The sequence below is a fragment of the Gallinula chloropus genome (genome assembly GCF_964237585.1).
Source record: "Gallinula chloropus genome assembly, chromosome: 15".
Classification (NCBI taxonomy): domain Eukaryota; kingdom Metazoa; phylum Chordata; class Aves; order Gruiformes; family Rallidae; genus Gallinula; species Gallinula chloropus.
Window position 1 is genome coordinate 864579 of NC_140100.1, and position 16057 is coordinate 880635.

At 45.2% G+C, this 16057-nt stretch overlaps 1 protein-coding gene across 1 annotated transcript in view; it reads left to right on the forward strand.

The window, feature by feature from the left end:
• Positions 1–589: 589 nt before the first annotated feature.
• CRAMP1 (cramped chromatin regulator homolog 1) overlaps positions 590–16057 on the forward strand; it is a gene marked incomplete at its 3' end in the record, with an annotated part of 39446 nt that continues 23978 nt past the window's right edge. Inside the window, exons 1-5 of the mRNA XM_084270875.1 lie at positions 590–672; positions 3040–3389; positions 11548–11741; positions 12161–12314; positions 14374–14457. Coding sequence (XP_084127001.1) covers positions 3041–3389; positions 11548–11741; positions 12161–12314; positions 14374–14457 — 781 coding nt within the window. The 5' untranslated portion in view covers positions 590–672; position 3040. The remainder of the gene's footprint in view (positions 673–3039; positions 3390–11547; positions 11742–12160; positions 12315–14373; positions 14458–16057) is intronic.

Consider the following 16057-nt stretch of genomic DNA (forward strand, 5'->3'; position numbering starts at 1 on the left):
AATCAGCAGCCAGCTCTTGGGATTCGTCTCGCCCTCTGACAGCCGCCGGTTCCCACCTCTTCCTCTTGCGTTGCGCTTTCGTCACCCGCCCCGCGCCGCGCTTTGTTTGGCTTGCGCTGGGGCCACAGCCCCGCCTCCCGCGAGCGGCCAGCCAATGGGGCGCCTTGTTTGGGGTCCCGGGGAGGGGAGTGCCGGCGCGCTCAGCTGGGCCCGCGCGCTGCGCTCTGTCCCGCCCCCTCGGCCCGGCGCAGGGTGACGAGGAAGCGGAACCGCCGCGGCCGGGACCCCGTCGCGGCCCGTTCTGCGGCCGAGTGCGGCGCCGGGGGCGACGACGGAGCGTGGCCGAGCCCGGCGCGCCAGGGAGCCGCGGCTCCGGCCGGGGGCGTTGAGGCCTGACGAGGAGCCGCCGGTGCCGGCGCCGCGGCGGCGGTTTCGGAGGAGCCCGGGGCAGAGCGGTCGCCTCCGCGGCCGGGAGCGGGGCTGCCGCCGCCAGCAAAGCTGGGAGGGCCGCTGGGGTCCGCGGTGGTCGTAGGGCGCGCCGGCCTCCGCCCGAGCTGGCGGGTGCGGGGCGCAGCCTGGGGGTGCCTGGAGCTGCGGGTGCCGGAAGACCCGAGGCAGCCGCCGGCGGGAGAGCTGGAGCGCGGAGGCTGCGCGGCGGCATTGATGCGGCAGGTGAGGCGCGGCGCGGGGCGGGGAGCTGCCCGGGGGGCGGAGGGGGCTGCGGGGGCGGGGAGCAGCGGAGCTCTGGGCCCCCCGCGGGGCGTGCGTGCTCCTGGGGGGCCTGGCCCGGCCCAGCTCCCCTGTCCTGGCCTCCGATCGGCGGGGTGCGGCGGCGCCGGGCTCTGCCGGTGGAGCATCCCGCCTGAGGGGAGCCGGGCGAAGGGATGGCGGCCGAGTAGTGTCTGGAGGACTGAAGCGGCGAGGCTGAGAAGACTCCTTTTGGAAGGAAAGAGACAGACAGGTGACACGTGGAAGGGGGGAAAGCCGCTGAAATGGGTGCAGGGCACTGCCGGGGCTGGGCAGTGGTGAGGAGCCGGCTGTTGGGAAGGGCGGCAGATGCTGGGCTTTGTGCCCTACCCTTGTAAGGAGCTACCCCCAACGTGTGTTTCTCTGGAACCCCCTACCAATCGTTGGGGAATGCCAGTGGATGCACGGTTTAATTTGTGGTAATAAGACTAAAATTCAAACGAAGGAGACTTGAGCCTTGCTTGAGTGAAGTCTTTGAGCACAGACTGCCAGAGTTGGAAGATTTCTGGAAATAACTGTGAGTGCTGCCATTTCTGTTGTGGGGAGAGCAAGGTTGTGTTTATAATTAGGGACGTGTCAGGTGAACAGTGAAGCAAGCTTTGAGTTTAGATCCACAGCTCAGATCAGTTTATTGAGCATTCACACAGAATGGAACATTGCCCAGAGTAATTCTGGATTGGTAGGTGCAGTGGTTCAGCTGAGAATCATTAGAGGGAAAAGTCTCATTCAAACATTAGGATCGCAACCCATAAACGCCAATCACACACACTTGTGCACTGTGTTACACTAATGCATCTTGTCTGTCTCAAACTGCGTTATCCTGGTGCCAGACAAATCTGCAGTAGTTCCACACTTTGTTTGTGATGTTCAGAATTTCCTTCTCTCCTTGGTTTTTATATTTTCCCTTAATTAGAGTTGGACTGTGGCTCCTGTCCTGTTGATAAGGCAGCTGCATTGCAACTGCTGCTTCTTTCTGGTGTGCTCTAAGGAGTTTCTTGGGAGTTGACTTCTTTTCGATACAGTGTTGGTAATATTTTCAGTCTTTAAGGGGAAAAAAACCAACCCCAAACAAAGAGCTGTTGGGTTGTATCAGATAATAGTGCCTTAAGCTTTTGTGCGTGCATCTGGTGTTTTGTTCCAAGTATTTAAAACCCCCCAAAACCTTGAGAACCGAGAGGATGTATGAAGTTAGGCACAGGGTGAGCCATCGTCCCGATGGCCCGTCCAAGCGTCAGATTTGGAGCTGAAGTTCTTTGGCGATGCCTGTCGGAAAGTCCAGGAGCGATCCCCTCACAAAAGCTGCCTTAGAACTTCATCGCTTGGGCGAGAGGTCCCAGCATCGCCATAAACTGCGTGGTCCCCGGCGAGGCAGCGGGGGGAAGCCACTGCAGATGCCTGCGGAGCCTGCTGCCCTGCGAATGGGAGATAAAGCGAAGAGGGTCGCGTTAGCGGGGAGGAAGGGAGATGCTGGAAGCGGCTGAGGGAGCCAGCCCGAAGCTGTGGGCCGTGGGGAGTCAGGCCGGCTCCCGGCGCGGGTCGGTCGGCAAAGGCCGGCGGTGACAGGCGCCCGGCCCGCGGCGCGATGCTCTCCGCGGAGGAGGCGGCCGGGCGTGGGGCTGCCCCGCGGGGAGCGGCGGAGAGGTGCCGGGGCTTTGGCGGGGTGGGGGCGGAGGGGGAGCTGGAAATCTCGGTAGCCTCGGCCAGTCCCAGCCCCAGAGACACACACGCACAGAGGAGGAGAAGCCGCCGCCGCCGCGTCTAGGAATATGAATCCCCCCCCCGCGGCAGGTCGGATCACCTCGGCTCCATGGTGAGGAGAAAGAAGAGCCCCCCTGGGCCCGAGGCGCCGCGGAATGGGTAGGATGGGGGGCGAGCAGCCGCCCCGGCCCGGCCGCGCTGCCCTGCTCCGCTCCGCCGGGCTCGGCGGCTGCCTTTCCTCTCAGCGGCTGTCGAGCGCTTCCACACGCCCGAGTTTGGCTGGGCGATTTCTCCGCCAAAGGCGCCCCGAACCCCTTCGGGAGGGTGCCGGAGGGCTGCCGGGGGAGCCCGGCTGCCTTTTGGGCCGGTTTGGGGGGGGTTCCGGCGGGGCTTTTCCCCTCCCGCCCTCGGCACAGGTTGTTGGGTCGGGACAGCAAACGAAAGGGGATTTAGTAACAAACAACGGCGGCCATGTTGAGAGGAATTTCTGCAGCTAAACTTCTCCCCTCTCAGCCCAGGGATTTCTCTCCCTCTCTGGGGGGCTCCCTGGCCTAACTTTGTGCCCCCCTCTTTTCTCTCTCTTTTCCCCAACAGGATGACAGTGAAACTGGGAGAGAGCAGCGGGGAGGAAGGGGTGAAAAAGCTGGGCAAGAGAGCAGGAGGAGATGAGGAGTCCCTGGAAGAAGAAGGGGCAGGAGGAGGAGGAGAGGCAGCTCCAGGCAGTAGCAGCACAAAGAAAGAAGAGAAGATTATTAACAACAACACTAACAGCAGCCCCCCACCGAACCCCAGCTTATCACAGGCCCCGGCCTCCCTTCAGCCCTCCCACAGCCAGGACCAGCATCATTTTCTCAGGTCCAGCGTCAGACCTCAGAGCAAGAGGCTGAAGAAGGATTCCCAGGCATCCTCTTCAGTTGGCAGCAGCACTGCTGCAAAAGGCAAAGGTACTGTATTTGGCACCCTTAAAACACCCGGGCAAGGGGGATGGCAGTCGGGGGGAGTCACCTCTGCGTTTGGGGGTTGTCATTCTCCTCCTGGAGATGCCATCTTTTGTTTGGTTTTGGGGAAGGTGTTTTGAGGCTTGTTTCTCACAGTAGCTGAATTCTTCTTTGTGTCCCAAGGCTTCAGTTTCTTGGCTGCCCACTATTCTCTTTGCACTTGCAGAAACGGGAGATTTGGATGTGTGTGTGGAGGAGGAAAAAAGTCTCCATTACTGAAGCAAACCTTTAATTCCTGCATTTCATCTCTCTTGAGTTTTAGGAAATCCCTGTATTTTGGTTAGGAAATTAGGCTCTAGCTAGCTGTGTAATCAGGTGGCTGCACTCTGAATTCTGTTCTTGGGTAATAATAAAATACTCACTGGGTGCTAGTTAAAAAAGGGGAAAACAAACACAACCCACAGGACACTGGTGATTTCCCCTAATTATTTCCATGACTCTTTTACCCAAAGAACTATTTTGGAAACAGCTATGAAATACAGGGTGACATATTTGTTTCTAAGGTTTTATGAGTCCTACATTACTGTTCCAGAACAGTTTGGGCATTTCCATGTAATTTGAGTTTTGATTAAGATTGGTCTGTGTACATCTGAATGTACATACATACACATGTGCTTTTTTGCTTTAGCACTGTAATGAGAATTTTTTTCAAAGCTATTTCTTAACTTGGGGATCTAGAAGGCAGCAGGGATATTTTAATACATTTTGGTGCTATTGTGTGTGCTCAGCAGCTGCTGGATGACATCTGGCACTGGAGGTGAGCTGTACTTGAGAGTAATTTTTGATAACTTGTGCAAAAGTACTCAAGTGTTATTTTCTGTTAATTTTTGAGATGAACACCACTCGCAGAGTTGTTCAGCATTTGAAATAAAAAAGTTTGCTCCTGTGTAGTGGAACAAAGTAAAACTCCATGTAGAGTAAATCTGTCTTGGAGACCACCTCACTCTTCGGTCCATTGTGGTGGTATATAGGTGCTGGGTATTAGGTAAATGTTAACTAAGTATCATAGATTTGTGTTACAGTAATCAAGAAGTACAAATTGGGATTTTTTTTTCATGGAATAGGCAATAACTACATTTTTAATTCAGCTGCTTCACAGTTTTTATAATTGATGATTTTTTTTAACACCTTAGTAAGTCTTCTTTAATCTCCTAAACTTTTTGTTTTCCAAGTGAAAAATTCCTCTGTGTGATGCTGGAGGATAGAACAGAAAGACCTGTGTAATTCTCCTCTCAGTTGCATTAAACCAGATAAACAAACAGATGGAATACCCAGGAGTGTTTAGCTACAGATAATTATTTCAAAGGTAGTAAGAGGTATTAAATGCGAGGAGGTGTTTCTCTGGAATACATGTTGACCGTGATTGACAAGCCAAATACATGCATTTGAAATCACTCCATTGCTTTCAAAGTGTATACACACATGGGAACAAAATACATGCATCTTTGTCCATGTGTGTATTTATGTTTACTTGCAAACAATCATTTCCAATTTTACAATTGAGAAACAAACTTACTTTGTTTTGCAGTTCGGATTCAAAATTAACCCTTTTCCCTTCTGTATATAACCTTATTTCGGTGATCAGTTGTAGATACAGCTTGTAATCCCTGTACCCTGACCATGTTCTCAGGTTTGGGGATACTTCTTCAGTCATTGGGGTGCTGGTGTGTTGCAGAACAATGGTTGTGCTTCACGTTTTGCATTGTAAGACCAGCCGCAGCTCTGCCCGGCTCGTTCTGATGAGAGTGCATTGAAGTTGGTTTCTCTGATACGGTTGAGATTGTGACTGTCAGATCTTGGAGAACAGAGCCACGGAGTGGGATCCTTTCTAATTTGAGTTCTTTATGTTCAGGGATGCATACTGAGAGGTTTACCAGGCTTGTCTTGAATTTTCCCTAGCGGAATGTCTTATGATGAGAATTTGTAGGGCTTTGTGTTCTGAGTGAAGTCTGGCTTCCAGTGGGGAACTAATGGAGAGGTGAAGATTATTAATACAGATTGGACTTAAATCCTTCCACCTGCTGTCCCACCCACTTTCTCCTCCCCCCATTAAGTGTAAAAATGATAAAAAGCTTGAATGCAGGTACTTCAGATCAGCTCTGACAGTGGAAGCTTTTCCATTTGGTGTATCAGTCAAGGTGATGGCTGCCAAGGTGATTGTGACACTGGCCAGCAGCAGTGTCTAGACCACACTGAAGCTTGGTCCAGTGAAACCAGAAACTGGTACTTTGTTGTGGTCTTTCAGTAATTCTGTGTAACCCTCAGTTTTATTGAAGTGGTCTTGCTTTTAGAATCTGTGTATTCTAAACTGAAAACTCTTTCCAAGGCTACTATTAAGGAGTGTAATCAATAAAGTGAATGTCTTTCAAATTGTGGTTACTCAGCAGGAATTGGCTTGTCCCTATCATGTCTTCAACAGTGCTTTGAAAAGAGTTTGGGGTTTGTTTCTTTTCTTTTTCTGGCTGTTGCAGATCCCTTTTTACTTCTGTCATTTATGTTTCTAGGGTGCTTCATTGTAGCAGAAAAACTATTGCTAAACTAAACTTTACCATAAACTGTAGGAAGAGCTTGCTCATGCAGCAGCTGCTGACTTTCCACCTTTACCTTAATATGGTTCAGGAAAGATTATCAATAACAGTTCTCAAATTCTGCCTAGTAGGATGTTTAAACCTATTGCTGATTTTCACATTACCCTGATGTAATCCTTAATTGCATCATTGGATGCTGTCTCTTGCCTTTTGTGGAGAGTTGTACTTTTGAGTTTAGGACAGAAATAACATAGAAAGTAGCATAATAAAATAAAATTTGAAGGATATTTTACTTCAAAAGCGAAAACATTTAATATTTGCTTCTTTCCCCCCTTTTTTCCCCCCCTTTATTCTTTTTTTTTAATTAATATCACCTTATTTTCAAATATCAGTCATAATTTTATTGTATTTTAGTTTGTAGTCTGCACCTCCAATAATGCATGCTCTCTGAAGCATGAATGCTTGGAAGTCAGTCTTAAAGTGCCCTGCACAAAATCAGAGGAGGATCTTGAAGGAATACCTGGAGGTCAAGGCAGTTTACTACGTGAGTTCAAAAGCAGCTAGGTACATTGAGGGAGGGGAAGCAGAGCAGTATAAGGGTGCTGAAAAGGAGGGGTTTCTGAGCGTTTACCTTCCCAGTATGCCCCCTGCTTGCTGAGCAGAGGTTTCAGTTATGTTCTGTGGCTCTCTTCCATGCAGCGAGTGGTTAGAACCTGCGTGTGTGTGTTGTGACCACACTGGTAAAAGCAAATGCAGAATACACTGCCATTCTGTGCTGTAGATTAAGTTGTAACTATGCTTGAGTAGAGTGTTCCCATTTCTGTGTTTTTATCCATTTTCTGAATATAGAATGAAGTCATAGAATGGCATGGGTTGGAAGGGACCCCAAGGGTCCCAGAGCTCCAACCCCCTGCCACAGGCAGGGACACCAACCTCCAGGCCTGGAGCTACACAAGGTTGCCCACGGCCCCAGCCAACCTGGCCTTGAACACCCCCAGGGATGGGGCACCCACCTCCTCTCTGGGCAGCCTGTTCCAGCCCCTCACCACTCTCTCTGTGAAGAACTTCCCCCTAATATCTCATCTAACCCTTCTCTCCTTTAGCTTTAGTCCACCCCCCTTGTCCTGCCATTATCTCCCCTTTTTAAAAGTTGATTCCCCTCCTGTTTCTCTGCTCTCTTCAAGTACTGGCAGGCTGCAATGAGGTCCCCCCACAGCCTTCTCCAGGCTGAACAAGCCCATCCTGTCTTTGTGGGGGGGTGCTCCAGCCCCCTGATCATGTTCATGCCCCTCCTGGACCCTCAAAAGGGAATAGTAACAGTTTAATGGTGATGATCTGAAGCTTACTATTTTCATGCTCTTGCTCTAGATTTTTTTTTGTAAAATGTGAAGCATCACCCAAACAAGTATTTGGATTGGTTTTGCAGTAGTAATCAGTTGCTTCTTGGAAAAGGAATTACTTGTCTGAAGGTGTTAATTGAATTCAAATGTTCCATCTTTTGACATTGTATAAAACTTGTTAGTTTAGTATAGATCATAGCACCTTACCTGTCTCTGTAGCACATGTTTTGAGGTGCATTTCACAAGACTGCGCAGCACTAATGTGGGTTTCAGAGAACAAAATAGTCACTCAGAGGTGTTTTCTGGTACGACCTTAATGGCAATCTTTACCAAAACCACTTTTGAAGATCATCTTGGGTCATTTAGCCTTGATGTAGGCTCCTGTCCAACCCAAAAGAGAAGAATGAATGTTCTGAAGGAAACTTCCTGCCATGATTTTAAGTTGGCATTTTCATCCTGTGCTTTGGAGAGTAAGTTTAGTGTTGTGATGCTCCACATTTGGTCTGTGGTGTACAAGGATGTATGAAGGTACCATCTCCTTTATAAAGGCATTCCCTGAGAGATATTCCACCTACAGTTGACTGGTGACTCATGAAGAAGTTGAGATTTTTTGAGAGCTAAGCCTGTAGAACACCAAGAAGAGACACAGCCTGTGTGTTAAGATACATGGGTGTTGTGGGGATTCACTCTGCATTCCATCTTCCATGGATGTGGAATCAGCTGGCATGTTAGAGCTACCAATGAAAATTTGAAAAGCAGACACTGGGATTCTGTGCAGAGACTGTAAGGATGAACTTGTGACTGTAGCCAGGATAAGGCACCAGTACTATCAGTGACTTGATTATTTGATACATGCAGCATTCTAGAGTTTGTCACTTTGATAGCAGACTTATAAACTTCATTCTTTAAATACTTGTAGATAGGTTTTTGTAAGGAATTGTGTTTTGCTTAGAACTACAAAGACAGCAGCCCTTTTCTATGGAAAATGTAGCTTGAGATGATGTTATGCCATTCACAGATAAAAGAAGAATGATGAGCCATATAGAGATGGGGAGAGAACACTAAGAGCAAGTAGTAAGTTTCTCTGAAATATTGGTGTTCTTGGTGATTTTGTTGGGGGTTATAGTTAACTATCAGACACACAAACCTGATGTCTCTGCCACCTCTGCATTGAAAGGTGAGTGAAAATGCTGACAAGTTACACATCCCATCCTGCTGTTCTCTACCTCTTGTGCAGGTTCTGGTGCTCCACTGGATCCTGGAGTGGAGGGAAGGGTTTGTGGTAGCTGCAGTTGTGTGGATGCCCACAACGGTTTTCTAAGGGTTGGGTAATGCAGGATAATTAGACAAAGTGAGAATGACCATCTTGTCTTTGCCTCATCTGCAGTGATCTCCTTTGATAGATGATTTTACTTAGAATGAGCATCAAAACAGATTGTTAGAGTAAGCCCCCTTCCTCTCTCCAGCAATTCTGCAACAGTAGTGGCATGGCAGCCTCAGTGGACCTGTTGGTTTTAATGCATTGCTGGAGTATTAAATAATCTGTTGTTGGGAATTAATGATCATCATCATCTATCATTAGTGAAGGGGTGAAAACTTGTTGGCTGTTTTGTATGTTACAGGAATCTTACATGGTAAGATTGAAAGAATAAATGTCTAAGGTGTAGTTTAATGGTGTATGAATAGATTTCCTTTTTCTTTTGCTTTTCAGCCTTATGCTTTTTAATAATGAAAACTTGACATGTACCAAGTGTGCAATACAGTCTTCAGAAAATCTTTGATAAGATCTGAACTTTTGGCAGCTACTTTAGGTTCTTACTTAGTTGAGTGATACAGGGATTTAAAAAAACCCAAACAACACCTCAATAACAATTCAGTGATTCAAAAAAAACCCCAACCACCCAACAAATAAACCCTGAAAATCCTGCATTTGTGGTTCCTGTAAGTGATTTCTAGAAAGTTAAGGGTCTGTAATCAGAATAGTAGCGCTGGAGTGGAATCCTGTAGCTGTCTTTTGATGAAGGGCATCTTTTGCATTGGGAGCTGGTAGCAACAGGAGATGGTAGATTGAGGACTGATGGGTTTGAATTTCCCTTTCTTGACTGAAGATTTTAAAGATCTGTATTTCTTTACTGTGTAAATTGTGATAGCTCAGTCTCACATTTACAGAGTAAAGAAGCAATTCTGTGTCTGAAAATCGTTGGGTTTCTTCTCAGGCATCTATTAAAGTGCTTTGAGTTTTTCTAATGTTTTCATTTTTTGAAAGGATTTACCTTCACAGAACCAGAATTAAGTCACTTTACTTTCTGTTGTTTTATCCAGTGGCTGATGAATGCTTTAGGAAGTAGAGAGGCTGTTTATGTGAGAAGTTGAGTGCATTTTTTTCTAGGTGCCCAATTCTTTTTCAGGTTTTGCCTTACATGCTTCCCCATGGTGGCAGTAATTTTCTTCCAAAGGACCAAATAGTCATGCCTAGAAATAGAAGAAATACTAACCATGAGGTGGTCACAATATCATCTTACATACCAAGTAAATATTTATTGTATGCAGGAAAAAGTGTGCTTTCATGCATACTTCTCTCTTCCCTACTTCATTTCAGATGTTACTTGAACAAACAGCTTTTTTAGGTTTTTTGAGCAATATCCAAAGGAACTACTTTCCAATTGCAACTGAATTGTTGTATATACAAGTCTTTCAAATCTCTAAATCATTTTAAGCCTGTAACAATTGAGTCTTCTGATACCCTTAAAAATAATAGTTGGATTATCAAACTGAGATATCCAGGTTTGTGAATGAGGTATGTAGGTACATATATGAACCCCCCTGACTTTGTAGGTGTAAACAAGCTGGTTAAAATTCAATGTGATTGAGTTTTAAAAGATAATGGAACTTTTTAAGCCTAAATAGGATAGAGAGGACTGTGCTAGTGTGTGTAAAAGCTTGAGAAACCAGTTGGAACTGCTGTATCTTGCAGGCTGGAGTTACAAGCAAATAAAACTAAGGCAAGACAGTTTATCATGAGATAAAAGACAAAACATAAAGGACAGTCACTGGACAATTGGAAAAGCAATAAGCATTTTTATAACAATGTATGTTTAATGTTAAAAGGCTTCTGTTTCACTAAGTACATGCCTGCATTGATAAGGGCAGTCAAACTTTAACTAATACTTTGCAACAAAATTGAGAGTGTGAGTTACTGAGAGTAGTTGTTTTTGTAGGAAAAATGTCTGTGCTTTTTGGGAGGTTTTCCTGGTTTCTGGATTAACATTCTGATAATGTTACAGCCTCAAACCAAGCATGATGTTTGGTTTTATTTCTGTTATGATTAAATCACAGGTTTAAGGTTAGTTGATAATGGGTTTTGATTACTGAGATGTCTGTACAAGACTAACAATCTCAGAGGTGATTTTAAAAAAAAAAAGAAAAAATATCCTTTTTCTTCTGAATGAAGCTGAGGGAGTGGAATGTAGCTCCCACCTCCCTGAAGCTTCTCCATTGCATTTTCTTCCCTGTCCCCTACTTGCACAAACAGCAGATTCTCTTGGTTCCATCAGGCTTTATTCTCATGGGAGTATGTTTGGGCTTCACATTTTTGCTGATCTGGCTTCTTTGGGGTGCTGGTAACTGAGAAAGATACGGTCAAGATTATGTTTCTATGCCTTTGGGCACCAGGATTTGAGGAAGGAGAAGGAGTTGGGATTATCCAAGGTGCACTGAGTGTCAGAGATGGTGCTCTTTATACTGAGGATCAGATTCTTGAGAATGCTCATCCACTATCATATGATGAAATAAAGTAGACAACTACCACAGTTATTTTGGAGGCAGGAGGATCAAGAATAAGGAAGAGGGTATGAAATGACATATATTTTATCATGGTTGTTAATTTGCTTTACTGGTCACATCTGTGTTGAATGTTGCTCAGCAGTTTCCCTCAACTGCAAAGAGGCAACAGCAGAGCGCCCCAGGGTATAAGCATCAGGAGTGTGGTGTTTTCTGGAGGTCGCTTTGGTATATTCCTGCTTATCTGTCTTACCTGTGGAAATACAAATTTAAGCCATTGAAATCTTCCCCTTGTTTTTTGCTGAGATTTTTATTTCTTAAAAAAACCCTTGTTATTTGTATTTCAGGTGAGATGTCTTGGGAAAGCCCTGATACAGATGGGAGCGGAGAAGGAGGAGGAAGCTCTGAGAATCCTCCAGTTAGTTTAATACTCACTCTGGTCAAATTTTTTTGCAGGAGCAGATAATGGAGGGACTGCATCTGGTGGCACATCTGGAATTCCTCCCAGCAACCCTGCTGGGAATTCCAAGTCAGCAGCAAGGAACCTGGGCTCCTCAGCTGGAGAGAAGGAGGAAGGAAAGAAGGTCAGACGGCAGTGGGAATCCTGGAGCACAGAGGACAAAAATACTTTCTTCGAGGGACTGTATGAGGTACTGTAGGGGAAAATAACACACTGAGGTGACTTTGCTTAGTATCTGGATGCTCCTTCAGGAGGTTGAGTCAATTAGGATTTGCAGGAGCAAGATGTATACGTACTCATTTGCACATGTGTGTATGGAGTTGGCTGGAAAGCAGCTGTCAATCAGCTTTACACTTCTGAAATGTGGCTTTTTTGTTTTAAAATACACAGGAAGTATTTGTGAGCTTTGTTCATGAACATTTGCAATAAATTATTTCTCAATTACAGTTCTGTTTCAGATGAGAAGTAAATAATGTCCCCATCTCAACTTGCAAAGGCAGCACACACTGTAATATCAGCAAACAAGAAAATCTGTTCTATTCTAATAAGAGTTGTAGGCACCATATTCAGTCTTTGATCACAGTAAGCTTTGTTTTATTTGTTCTTCAGCATGGGAAGGACTTTGAAGCTATCCAGAACAACATTGCCCTGAAATACAAAAAGAAAGGCAAACCAGCAAGCATGGTGAAGAATAAGGAACAGGTTCGCCACTTCTACTACCGCACCTGGCACAAGATCTCAAAGTACATTGACTTTGATAACGGTTAGTATGCCAAGGAATGGGCTCAGGGTAGGCTCAGTCTCCTGAGGGTTGAAGTCCTGCATTTTAGTGCCACCATGGGAATGGTGGAGATAAGAAGATAAATACTGAGTAGGATGTCTATGAACACGTCTTGTTTTTATCAGCGTGGCTGTACTGAGTTTCATGGGGTTTGGAAAATACTTCTCAAACCCTGGTACTTGTATCAATTCACCACACCATAATACATGCTGATCCCACTATTCATACTGGGGAAAAAAGCAGGTTCAAGGAAATGTTTTTCTGCTCTCAGGAGCAAACCTTTGAGGACAGTTACCTAAATGTTAGTCAGGTATGACTTCATTGAGCAAATTGACTACTTTGCATTTCTTGGGGAAAGGTAGAACTACCTAGTCTGGTACAAGTGTAGATAGTGAAATATTTGTTAAACTAAATAAGCCTGAAATTGTGTCATTGCTTCAGTAACTTAGGAGTCCTAGTGCCATATTCCTATCCTGTCATTCTTTTTCCTCCTCCCCCAGCTTGTTGAATGAAAAGGAAATTGGGAAATCATAGGAACTGCTAGTGGTGTTTTGTAATGTAATAGTAATATATGATCATTCATAATGTTTTTTTATCAAAGGCATGCTATTCAGTAATAGGCAGTGAGAATTGAAGTCAGTTTGCAGGTAGTCTCCTCCTAATAGCAAGTTAAAGAAATCCATTTCAGAACAAACAGGTTTTTCTGGCACCCAATACTATGGACTTTTTAAGGTATGAAGAATATCTGCTCTCCTGTTAAGTTAAAGTCTCTGCTGTTTTCATGTCCTTCTGATGCTGTATGCTGAGTTGCATAAATCATGGCAATTACATGGTGGTTGAATGTTTTGGTCTTTAAACAACTCTTTAACATCTGTATAAGTTTGGATAGTAAATTCATGTAGATGATTTGTGGCCAGACCCTCTCAAGTTAAAAATAACTCAAACAGAAAATAGATGAGAGTAGAAAAGAAGCTGAAGGAATGCAAAGGTGGTGTACAATGTAGTCTTTGTGAAATGTTTTTTTTTTCTGTTCCTGAGATTAGGTTATCTACAGGAGGAGTTTCACATTTAAAACATTTGTCATAAGGTGTATTTTTAAGTTCCTTTTCCAAAACAAGTCAGCATTTTAGGATGAAAGACATTAGTATTTTATATAAAAATAAATTTTACAGCAAACACAATATGAAAGAACTTAAAAAATGGCATTGAGGAACTTAATCTGTTTTCTCCACATATAAGGTCTGAAATCTTATTGTCTGAAGGGATTTAAAAATTAGTGCAATAGTATAATTAGCTTGATTATTGGTAGAAATATTTGTGTCTGCATTTTGGGACTAAAGGAGTCTGCAAGTCAGAGAACTCAATTCTTCGTGACTAGGCAAGAATAACTATTTCCATCTAATTTATAAACCACAAGGCTGTCTTTCCTTGCTGCCACAGGTGTTTAGGTCCATTGGCAATAATAATGCCCACATGGTGTGTGTTGATGAGGAAAAGAAAATAAACTTGGAAAGGTTAATAACAAGTATGCAGTTCTTCATGTAAAAATGTGCACTCTGGAGTTTGCATTAAATCTCAGAGGTGTGTTCATGTTCACAGAGGACATGCTCTGTCTCCTGGAGTATCCAGGCCTACTACTTGGTTTTCATACAAGAAAGAGTTCTGTATGTATTTTCTTGGGGGTATTTCCTGGATATTTCCTCCAGGAATGCTGAACAGCTCAGTAATACTGCAGTCAGCTTTTTTGCAAAGTAGCTTTATTTTCCATATTGAACTGTTGTGGGTTTAAATTCTGTGGAAGCTGCTTTGTTTTTTCTGAAATCTAAGAAGTGTTTTGCATTTCAGACATAAAGTCACCAAAGAAAATCAATGAACCCACCTCACTATAGTGTGTTTCTTAAGAGTCTCACCTTCAATGAGATGTTGGTCTCATCACTGAAAATACAAATCATCTAATTTTCAGTGTTGAAATGAGTATCTGCAGTGTAGCTGTCTGTGTATCTGCAATCTGCATCTCACTTACACCTTTTCTGCTTTTCAGTGTTTTCTCAAGGGCTGAAGAAATCCTCCCTGGAGCTTTATGGCTTAGTCTGCTATGGAGAATTGAGGAAAAAGATTGGGGGATGTGAGTATGAATGCCTTAAAATTATTTTTATGTGGTAGAATGAGAAGTGTCTGCTCTTGAAATTGGCAATGTCTAGTGCAGTTTCACTTTTGAGTTACTCAGAATTTGTGTTGTTATTATTGCAGTGATCTGGGGTCATTTTTTCATTAAATGTATTTTTTATTTTCCAAGACCTTCTTAGTCTGATGCATTAATCACTTTTTACTTTGAGAGATTTCTTTAGCTTTGCTATCTGGGATGCAGTGCATATAACACCTGTTGATGACAGGTAAATGTATATGCAGCTTAGATTATCTGTCCATTTTATTATCCTTGAAAACTAAGGGAATAAATGTGTGAATTATATTTGCACCCACCATTACTTTTACTTGTGCAATCAAAATCTGGGATGGTGCCTTTCACAGAGTCCCAGACTGGTTTGGGTTGGAAGGGTCCTCAAAGCCCATCCAGTCCCACACTCTGACATGGGTAGGAACACCCCCCACCAGCCCAGGGTGCCCAAAGCCCCATCCAACGTGGCCTTGAACCCTGCCAGGGATCCAGGGGCAGCCCCAGCTTCTCTGGCCACCCTGTGCCAGGGCCTCCCCACTCTTGCCTGGGAAGGATTTCTTCCTAATATCTCCTCTCCTGCATCTGAAGGCCATTCCCCTGGGCCTGCCCCTCCCTGTCCTTGTCACCAGCCCCTCTCCAGCTTTCCTTGAGCCCCTCAAGGGACTGGAAGGGGCTCTTAGGGCTCCCCAAAGCCTTATATTCTCCACCCCAACTCTTTCAGCCTGTCTCCATTGCATAGCTGCTCCAGCCCTCAAATCACCTTCATGGCCTCCTTTGGACTTGCTCTAACTCCATGTCCTTCTTGTCCCAGGGATACCCCAGCTGGACACAGCACTGCAGAGGGTTGTCCCTAGAGCAGAGGGGCAGAATCCCCTTCCTTTGGCTGCTGATCCTGCTGCTGGGGATGCAGCCCAGGGCATGGGTGGCTTTCTGGGATGTCAGTGCACAGTCCTGGGCCCAACCCATCTGCAGGACCTTGCATTTGGCCTTGTTAAACCTCTTGAGGTCACCTGCAGTGACCACACCACACAGCTTGGTGTCATCAGCAAACTTGCTGAGGGTACCTTTGATCCCACTGTCTGTTAAGCAGTACCAGTCCCAGTCCTGACCCCTGAGGAACACCACTCCTCACTGGTCTGCACTTGCACATCAAGCCATTGATTGCAACACTGGATGTGACTGGCCAGTTCTCTATTCACTGAGCAGTCCATCCATCAGATCCATTTTTCTCCAGCTTGGAGATGAGGGTGTTGTGCAGGACAGTGTGAAATGCTTTGCACAGGTCCTTGTAGATGACTCTCTCTAAATCTTACTGAACCCTGAAGATGAAAAGACATTACAAATCATTATTAGAAGTAACAGCTTTACTGACTGACCTGCATGCATTCTGACCTTGTCAGTCCTGGTAGCTGGCGTTGTCTAAAACAGTGAGTGTAGGTGGATGAGTATGTGTCTTTGTCCCTAAGCTTCTTGCAGAACTGGTGCTCTACCATAGGACATCATCTACCTATTTTAACTTGTGAGACATGGAAAATCATCAAAATACTTC